Raw genomic sequence first — 9,941 nt, forward strand, 5'->3', positions numbered from 1 at the left:
AGAAGAATTGATGTCTTTCAGCTTTGGCGCTGGAGAAGAGTATGCTGAATTCAAAGTCAGCTGAATATCCCATGTTGTTGTGTGCCATTAAGTTGTCTGTGACCCATAGTGACCCAATATACAACAACTCTGAACCCTGCCGTGTTCTGAGCCAGTCTCACAGATTCCCACTCACCTACTCCCATTGCCCCAGTTACTGTATCAGTCCATCTCATCTGGGGTCTTCCTCTCCTGCGCTGTCCCTCCATCCTTCCAAGAATGATGTCCTTCTCCAAGGACCAGTCCCACCTGGCCACGTGCCCAAAGTATGTGAGACAGAGCTTCAAAATCCTAGACTCCAAGGAGAAACTTGGTTTCACCCTCTCCAAGACAAACTATTTGTTTTCTTGGAGTTCCATGGTATGTTCAAGACTCTTCTCCAGCACCACAATTTGAAGACATTGATTCTTTTTCTTTCATCCTTAGTCATTGTCCAGCTCTCTGACATTTAGCAAGCAATTGAGAAGACCAAAGCCTGGATCAGGCACACTTTAGTCTCTAGACTGACATTGTTGTTTTTCAGTACTCTGGAGAGATCCCTGACAACAGATTTTGCCCCAGTGCAATTCATCTTTTGATTTCCTGACTGCTGGTGCCAAGAGTGTTGATTCAGGAGCCAAGCAAGCTGTAATTTTTAACAACCTCCCTCTTTTCTCCATCTATCATGGAGCTTCCAGTTGCCCCAGTGCTGAGAGTTTTGATGTTGAGCTTCAATCCATATTGATGACCACAGTCCTTGACCTTCTGCAGGAAGGTTTCACGTCCTCTTCAGTTTCAGCCAGCAAGCTTGTGTCATCTGCATATCTCAACTTGTTGATGAGTTTTCCTCCAATTCTGATGCCACACTCCTCCTCATAAAGCTCTGCTTTCTGGATGATCTGTTTTGCATATAGATTGAAAAAGCATAGAGGATGCATCCCTGACACTCCTTGACTGATTTTGAGCCATGCAGTATTTCTTTGTTCTGTTCTGAGGACTGTTTCTGGGCCCAAGTATTGCCTAACAACCCTGTCTTTGAGAAGATGCAGGTTGAGTGCTCCTTGGCCACAAAGATGTTAAAGCTTTGTTTCACATCCCTTGGCATGTTTCTAGGAGATGTGGTTCCTTGGAAAAGAACATCATGCTTGGAAAATGGAAAGGTCATTAAAGGAGAGAAAGGCCACAATGAGATGGGCTGACACAGTGTCTTCAGCAATAGGCTCTATTGTGTCAGAAATGATGAGGAGAGGACAGGACAGAGTTCAGGTCATCTGTTCATAGGGTCACTTTGAATCGTGCTCAATTCAACAGCATCAGACAACAACAATAAATCAAATGACATTATCTTTAAATGTTTTGCTCAAAGGTAAAAAGAAGAGTCAACTTGCAACTCCATCAATTCATACATAGGTGGTCACTAAGGAAGCTGGAAGTACCATGGTCAAGCTCTTGGCTGCTGACCAAGAGATTGGCAGTGTGAAACCCCAGGCACTGTGAGGGAAGGAAGTGTCAGCCATCCACTTTCCTAGAAACAGGAGCCTTGGGGACCCAGCAGGTATTCCAGTTTGTCTTGCAGAGTCACTTGGATTGGCTTGATGTAGAGAGTTTGTTCTCTTGGCTTTGAGTAGAGAGTAGACAGACTACTACATAGTAGGTAGGCTGAGAGTCAGTCAAAGAACAGACGGATAGTGTATCTGTCTGGATCACATGAGAGGAGCCTTGTCGGCGCTGTGGTTAAGACACTTGACTAGTTCCCAAAATATTGATGGTTCAAACCTCCCTGTGCTCTGTGGGGGAAGATGAGATAGTCTGGTCCAAAAACGATTTACAGCCTTAGAACCCTGTGGGTGCTTGTTTTCTGTGCAGCCTCTCTGTGAGGCAGAAGCCACTGAACATGAATGAGGAATTCCCATTTTAAAAATATCATCTATGCTTAACTCTTGCTTTCCTAAACATCTTAAAGCTTTCCCCCATTGAATGATGTATTGTTTGTAGGGTACCCAAAGTAACAGAATAGAGCAAATGGAAAACAATTCATTGATGTTCTGTTTTATAAAATCCATTTCTAAATGCATTTGGTAAAATTTCAAATTTAGAAATGCAGTTTCAAGTTGCTAATGGAGCCATTTGTAGACTAGTAAATCCTCTTTGTACAAAGTGTTATCCTTTGGAACATTTCAATAAAGTGGCTTTGAGGAAACTTGAGTAAAATAAAAAATGTAAATATTTATCTTATCCCTTTTCCAGTAGTTGTGGAGAAGGCTGGAAAAGATTAGTGCCAGGATCCCACTGCCCTTTCAAGAATGTGCTGTGAGGCCTCACAGAAGAAACACTGTCAGATAAGGCTGGTGTTTAGGGATCACCCCCTCTGTCTGTGCTAGTGAGAGATCTGGGAACAAATGCCAGCCAGACCAAAGGATGGGGGTGGGGAATGTATATCTAATATTGATTTAGAAAGATGTCGGTACATCTTGAAAAGTATAAAACGTGAACCATTTCAAACGGAAACCTTACTGTCTCAATCAATACATAGACACACATGCAACTTTATGATAATGGTCCCGAGACCTGGAGAAATAGAAGAATATACCATGCTCATGGACAGGAAGACTCAATATCAGGATAATGACAGTTCTACCAGAGGCAATCTACAAATTCAGTGCAATCCCAATATAGATACCAATTCCATTCTTCAACAACTGAAAAAGGCAATTTCCAGTTTCATCTGGAATGGAAAGACACCCAGAATAAGTAAAGAACTCCTGAAAAAGAGACACAAGGTAGGAGTATCTCATGCCCTGATACTGGTACAATGACAGACACATAGATCAGCGGAATAGAATTGAGAACCTGGAAATCAGCTCGTCTGTCTATGGTAAACTCACCTTTGACAAGGAGACACAATCAGTTAAGGGGGGGAAATGAAAGCATCTTTAACAAACGGTGTCGGCAAAATCAGAAAACTATCTGTAGAAAACTCAGGCAAGACCCACACCTCACACTATATACAAAAAACCAACTAAAAAATGGTTCAAGGACCTAGGAGTAAAACCAAGGAATATAAACTTATTCAGAAAAAAGCTTGAGAGAACTCTAGAAGCCCTAATCCACGATATGAATAGTCTTCCAAGCACTTTGAAAAATCTACAACCAAGAGCGAATAACATAAACGAATGGGACTTTCTAAGAATCAAATTCCTATGCACATCAAAAACCTTCTGTAACAGGATAAAGATGAAACCCACAGACTGGGAAAGAATATTTGGCAATGACATATCTGATAAGGGACTTATATCTAGAATTTATAGAATACTTCAGCACCTCAACAAGAAGAAGGTAAACCACTCAAGCACAAAATGGGCCCAGGATATGAACAGACACTTCACCAAAGAAGACAGTCAGATGGCAAATAATCACATGAAGAAATGTTCAAAATCCCTAGCTCTCAAAGAGACGCAAATCAAAACAACTATGAGATATCGTCTCACTCCAGTAAGAATAGCAAAGTTCAGCAGAGCAGCAAACAGTAACTGCTGGAGAGATGGTAGAGAGATTGGAATTCTTATTCACTGCTGGCAGGAGTATAAAATGGAGCAACCACTATGGAAGGCAGTATGGCACTTTCTCAAAAGTTAGAAATACCATTTGACCCAGCAATTCCACTATTAAGAATAGACCCTAAAGAAACTAGAACTGCCACCCAAGCGGATATATGCATACCCATGTTTATTGCTGCATTGTTCACAATAGCAAAGAGATGGAAACAACACAAGTGCCATCAACAAAAGAATGGATAGAAAAACTGTGGTATATTGGTGCAATGGAATACTATGCAGCACTGAAAAACAAGGAGCTTATAAAATTTTACACAACGTGGATGACCCTAGATGATATTAAGCTGAGTGAAATATCTCAGTCACAAAAGGACAAATACTGCATAATGCCATTGTTATCAAACAGGACTGACATGGGGGTTACAGAGAAACTAAGAAAAGAGGGGATAATGAATACTGCATTGGAACAGATGAAGGAAAGAACTGTTTAAAAGGAATATGTTGTTCCATTTTTCCATTGAATTGTTTCGAATTTGGAATGATTGAAAACAAAGCTGTTGTAAACAGTGTTATATATAAAAAAGGAATATGTTGTTGGTTTTATGTGCCATCGAGTTGCTTGCAACTCATAACGACTCTGTGTACAACAGTTCTGAAGCCTGCCCCATTCAGAACCAGTCTCACTGACTCCGACAAACCTACCCTCATTACCTCAGTAACTATCAATCCATCTCATCTGGGCTCTTCCTCTCCTGTGCTATTCCTCCACCCTTCCAAACATGACGTCCTTCTCCAAGGGCTGGTCCCTTCTGGCCACATGCCCAAATTATGTGAGGCAGAACTTCAAAGTCCTAGACTCCAAGAAGAAATGATCAGACATTATATGTATGACAACAGCCAAGAATAAGAGGTGCGTTGAGTAGAGGACTGGGGGGAGGGGAAAGGAAGGTAATTATGCAGCAATAAAGGAAAATTTTTTTAAGAGGGGAAGAGAGGGAGAGGGGGTAAAATGTGTAGGAATGAATGAATGAATGAATGAATGAGTGAGTGAAAATTTAACTTCTGTAAACTTTCTATAAAATCACAATTAAAAAAATTATTAGAATACCAAAAGGATTAGTGGAAATGAGAAAAAAAATATTCTCTTGCTGAAAATTAGCTATATTCTTATTCTCAATATTATTTTATCTTGATTTTTTTAAGAAATGGCATTGCATTTTTTTACATCTGTATATATTTTAAATATGTTCTTGTTGTTATGTGCCGTCGAGTCGCTTGCAACTCATAGTTACCCTATGTACAACAGCTCTAAACTCTGCTCTGTCCTGTGCCGTATGTGGAAAATAGGGTTTTTTTAAAAAGTTATGTACATCTAGACTTTGTTTTAAAAAAAATGATCACAGATTTAAACTTGAGGTAACTCGTCCCTGGGTTTCTGAGGCTGTAAATCTTAAAGAGAAGAAACTACTTCCTCTTTCTCATACAGTGAAGCTGGTGGGTTTGAACTGCCAACCTCTAGGTTAACATCCCAATACTCTATACAAAGGATCCTTATAATATTATGTTGCTGCATACAAAAATTGCAGCTTTGGGAAATAAAATTGTTTAGTCTGCATTGTCATCGTTAAAGGTAAGGGGAAAAATTAACAGAACTTACAAGTATTTTTAATATTCAGAGTAGGAACCCTTGCAAGTAAGGAGTTTATTGTCAGAATTCTAACAGACTCAACTCTTGCTATCATTGTGTTGTTTGAATTTGTCTTCTGGGATCTAAAGAACCTTCCTGTCTGCTGTTTACGAGCTGTTCTCACTTGTGTACTATTATTTGTCCAGTGCCACTCACTGCTTCTCCGTTGTGAGTGGGAAGAGGACATTAGAGTTAACCAAGAATATTAAATTTTGAAATAAAAGAACTGTCTTTATTTAATCATCTATTTTTGTCCAGAGGACATACATTTCTTTTTATAATGGCTGACCTAAGACAAAGCTGTCCTGTCAGCATCTGTGTCACTTGTTGGTCCTTGGAAACGCTGGTGGACATCCCTATCATATGCAAATTTGGGGTGATTAGTCTGCCAAGAAGTTCCTAGTGCATGCTTTATTAAAAAAGAAGAAGAAGAAGAGGGTGTCGGCCAAGGAGAGGGGGGATGTGTCTTCCTCACTTGGCTTGAGTTCCACCATGGGGATTAACGTCATCCTCAGCAAAGTGCCTCTGATGGGGGAGGCCCAGCAGGTAGCAGGGGACCGTGCAAGCTTCTGAGCCCCATGAGTACTCCTGCCACTCTCAGGTGTGTGGTCCAGACAGACGGGTCATCTGTATGCAGCATGCCTCAGAGATGCGGAGAGTTCGACCTAGACCCTGGGTAGGGCGGATGTCAGCATAGCAAAGCCCCTGGCGCTGCTTGGTTCCCTCATAGGGGTCCAGGTTGTGTGGGTACTCTACTGGAGCTCTGGTGGCCTAGTGGTAAGGACTTGTGGTGCCAACTCAAAGGCACGCGGTTCAAATCCATCAGCTGCTCCACAGGAGAAAGCTGGACCGTCTCCTGCCCTGCCATCTCTGGAGTCAGTTCTCACTGGAGGCCACCTGACAGCAGCAACAACTCCTGTAATCTGTGTGGTGTCCTCATGAACGAGTCTGAGGCGTTGAAACATGACAGGGAGCTGAGACAAGCAGGACCTGGTGGCACGCCAGAACACCTACTTCCTGTAGGGGCGCTGAGTGCCACCAGCACACAGCCTGTCAAGTGTGGGACACTGCCGGACCAGATGGGACAGCCATTCAGCAGGTCCCGTCATGCTGAGAGGTCTGGTCAGGAAGACAGGATATCCCAGCATGCCATCAGCAGTCACCAGCCTCCCTCCCTCCACTCAGTGGACTGTCCCAAGTGACGCGGCTGAGACGGGCGTAGTCAGCAGCACTGCCCCGAAGGTAACTCCTCTGCCACTTCTAATCCACCACGGCTCTGCGGGAGAAAGATTGGCAGTTCCTCCTGTGATAGCAGCAGTCTCTGAAACACACCTGCATAGTCAGCTCTGGGTCGGTTGCACCTCAACAGGACTGACTGGGTGTTTGAGGCGACCAAGTTTCCTAAGACTTTTTCTGAAATTTGAGACGCTTGAGTGGGTTTTTTGCAAGTATGATGACACTTTAAAATAAAAATCCAGATTGGTATACATAGTATATGCAATTGCTGTGACTTGCAATTTTATAGCATGTATTGTAAATATGTGTATATTATTCAAAATTATATAATAGAGAAACACTTAGAACAGGCTAAAAGATAAACACTTATAATCTAGACCATCTAATACAATTGTATTAAACAAAACTCTCCTTTTTATCTTTTTATAGCCAGTTGGTGCTTTGAACCCTAAGCGAGCTGTGTTTTATGCTGAGCGGTACGAGGCGTGGGAGGATGATCAGAACCCACCCCACCACTATAACACGCATTATTCCACCGCAATGTGGACCTTATCCTGGCTTGTCAGAATTGTGAGTATCGACATTAATGGATAAATTACGTTTAATACATTGAAGATTTTAACATAAGAAAATGGAACAAAAATAAAAAACACTTGTTACTTGTTCCGAACAGAGGTGATAAACTACTGAAACAGAAAATAGAGATTTCTCTGCTCACAAAGAGAGAGCTCTGATGGCTTCGCAGTAAGGAGTCGTCCTGCCGACTCAGATGAACACGGTTTGAATCCACCAGCCGCCGAGCGATGTCCTGCCTCTAGAAACACACAGGAGGGCCGGCTGTGCGTTGGTTCTGACTCCATAGTACTTAACAACAACCATTAAAAACCTGTGTGTTTTCTCCTCACCCCCCTTTAGTCGTTCCAAAAGGAAAATAAGAATAATTAGGAGTTTTTTAATTTTTTTTGCTTCTCGTGAAGATCTCTGACCTCAGAAACCCGCTGGAGGGGCAGGCGCTGTGAGTTGGGATGAACGAGGAGGGTTTAAAAGCCAGGCTGACTGCCATTGAACATGGATGCCTCTCCTGTGCCAGGGCACAGTGAATTTTTTCTCTTGTTTTAAAAAAGTATTTTGTATTGGTTTGCATACAAAATTTGTACACAGTAAGTTTCACACCTTCTCTCATTCACATTGTGTTTCATCTAACCATTCTCATACATGCCCACCGTTACCTTATCTTATCAGGTCCCCACCAGATCTTTCCCATTTCCTGTACTCCATCCTCCCTCTGCCCATCTCATTGTGCAGCCCTGTGACTGCCCACTGCCTGTCCTCACCCCTCTGTCCCTGCCCTCGCCCCTTGGACTCCCAGACACATTGTACTAGCCACCCTTCTATTTTCACCATCGTGGTCTTAGGCAGTATTTATGAGACTGAGTTACTGCACTCAGCATAATGTTCTCTGGGCTCTTCCGTGTTCTGTAGTATTTTACACAATCATTATTCCTGAGTGCTGCATAGTTTTCCATTGCATGACTGAACCACAACTTCTCAGTCTGTTCTTTTGTTGATGAGCATTTGGGCTGTTTCCATGTTTGTGCTATTGTGAATAACACTTCTGTGAACATGGGTGTACAGATCTCCATTTGTGTCTCGGTTCTGTTTTCCTTGGGCAAGATTTCTAGGAGAGAAAAAGCTGAGTCACACTGGTTTCTGTGTTCAGCTTTTTGAGGAAATGCCAAACTGTCTTCCAGAGTGGTTGTACCATTGTACAATCCCACCAACAGTGTAGAAGAGTGCCTGTCTCTCCACAGCCTCTCCAGCATTTATTGCTTGCTGTCCATTTATTGCCACTGCTACTGGGGTGAGATGGTGTCTTATTGTGGTTTTGATTTGCATCTCTCTTATTGCCAGTGATTTGGAGCATTTCTTCATGTGTCTGTTTGCCATTCAAATATCTTCCTCTGTAAAAAGCCTTCCCATCTGCCCATTTATAATGTTATCACCCTTGTTGAGATGTGATTGCCAAGTGTCCTCACTGTTTATAGTTTTCTTTTCAGCACACACAAGTTTTCAGAAGCTGATTGCTAGGTTTTTCTTCTCTATCTCCTAGGTGGCCTTGGACCTCTAACCTCTGGGTCAGCCCCAGACTCTTAGCTGCTGTGTTAAACAGCCTGAGCGGTTGTGAATGAGACGGACTTGTGGAGTATGTCTTGGACTTCTTTGTCCCTCACATCTCTCGCCAGTGGTTGGCACCACGAGTGTTCACTCTCTCCGTTCCTGCAGAAGTGCTTCACCAATCTCTTGGCCTTTAGCCTCTTTTCTCCAATGTGGTCAAGTCAGGCAGTCTGATATTTTTGACACACACTCTGACTTGCTGAGGAGGGCTGCACAATGCTTAGTCAGGTCTCTGAAACAGTATCGTCACTGATGTTTTCCTGTTATCAAGCGAGTCCTCAGTGCATCTGTCATTCGAGGGTGACATGCCTTAACTACATGCTGGTGAAGCTGTTGTTATGTGCTCTTGGATAAGTGGATGTACCTTGTCCTACCTGTTGATACACTTGGACCCATTGCTACAGTAACATCAACCCATCTTGTTTGGGCCTCCTTCTTTTAGGTTGACCTTTTACCTTTCCAAGCATAATGTCCTTCTCCAAGGACTGGCCCCTCCCACCTACATACCCAGATATGCGACATAGACTTTCACTCTCCTTACATCCAAGGAGCACCCTGGTTTCACCTCCAGGACAGATGCCTGGTGGTCTGTGGACAGTCTTCTCCAATGCCACAACTCAAAGACATTGATTCTTCTGTCATCCTTAGTTATTGTCCAACTGTCAAATGCATAGCAAATGACTGAGAAGACCATGGCTTGGCTCAGGTGGACCTTAGTCTTCAGACTAACCTCATTGTTCTTTAGAGCTCCGGAGAGTCCCTGACAGCAGAGTTTCCAGTGTGATACATCTCTTCATTCCTAACAGCTGTGTTGATTGTGTATTCAAGTAACACGAAACCACTGATGACTTCAGTCTCTTCTCCATCTATCATGATGTTACTTGTTGGTCCAGTGGTGAGGAATTTTGTTTTCTTGATGTAACCTGGATAATATAGGTTGAAAAAGTTCTGCATATAGGTTGAAAAGGTATGGAGATAGAAAGCATCCCTGGCGTACGCCCTTCCCAGTTTTGAACCATGCAGTGTTCCCTTGCTCTGTTCTGACGACTGCCTCCTGGTCCAAGTATAGGTTTCAAATTAGAACGATCAAGTGTTCTGGGATTCCCATTCTTCTCAGAGACAGCCACAGTTTGTTATGATCCACGCAGTCAAACGCCTTTGCATAACCAATGAACACAGATAGACATTCCTCTGGTATTCCCTGCTTTCAGCTAAGATCCATCTAACATCAGCTACAATATCCCTAGTACCACGACCCCTTCTAAACCCAG

General features: G+C 42.8%; 1 protein-coding gene across 1 annotated transcript in view; it reads left to right on the top strand.

Moving 5' to 3' along the window:
• NBEA (neurobeachin) overlaps positions 1-9,941 on the top strand; it is a 924,058-nt gene that overhangs the window by 787,109 nt on the left and 127,008 nt on the right. The window contains exon 49 of the mRNA XM_006879639.1: positions 6,925-7,065. Coding sequence (XP_006879701.1) covers positions 6,925-7,065 — 141 coding nt within the window. The remainder of the gene's footprint in view (positions 1-6,924; positions 7,066-9,941) is intronic.

This window comes from Elephantulus edwardii, unplaced genomic scaffold (genome assembly GCF_000299155.1).
Source record: "Elephantulus edwardii isolate Elephantulus edwardi_28Jun2011 unplaced genomic scaffold, EleEdw1.0 scaffold00004, whole genome shotgun sequence".
In the NCBI taxonomy this organism is placed as follows: Eukaryota; Metazoa; Chordata; class Mammalia; order Macroscelidea; family Macroscelididae; genus Elephantulus; species Elephantulus edwardii.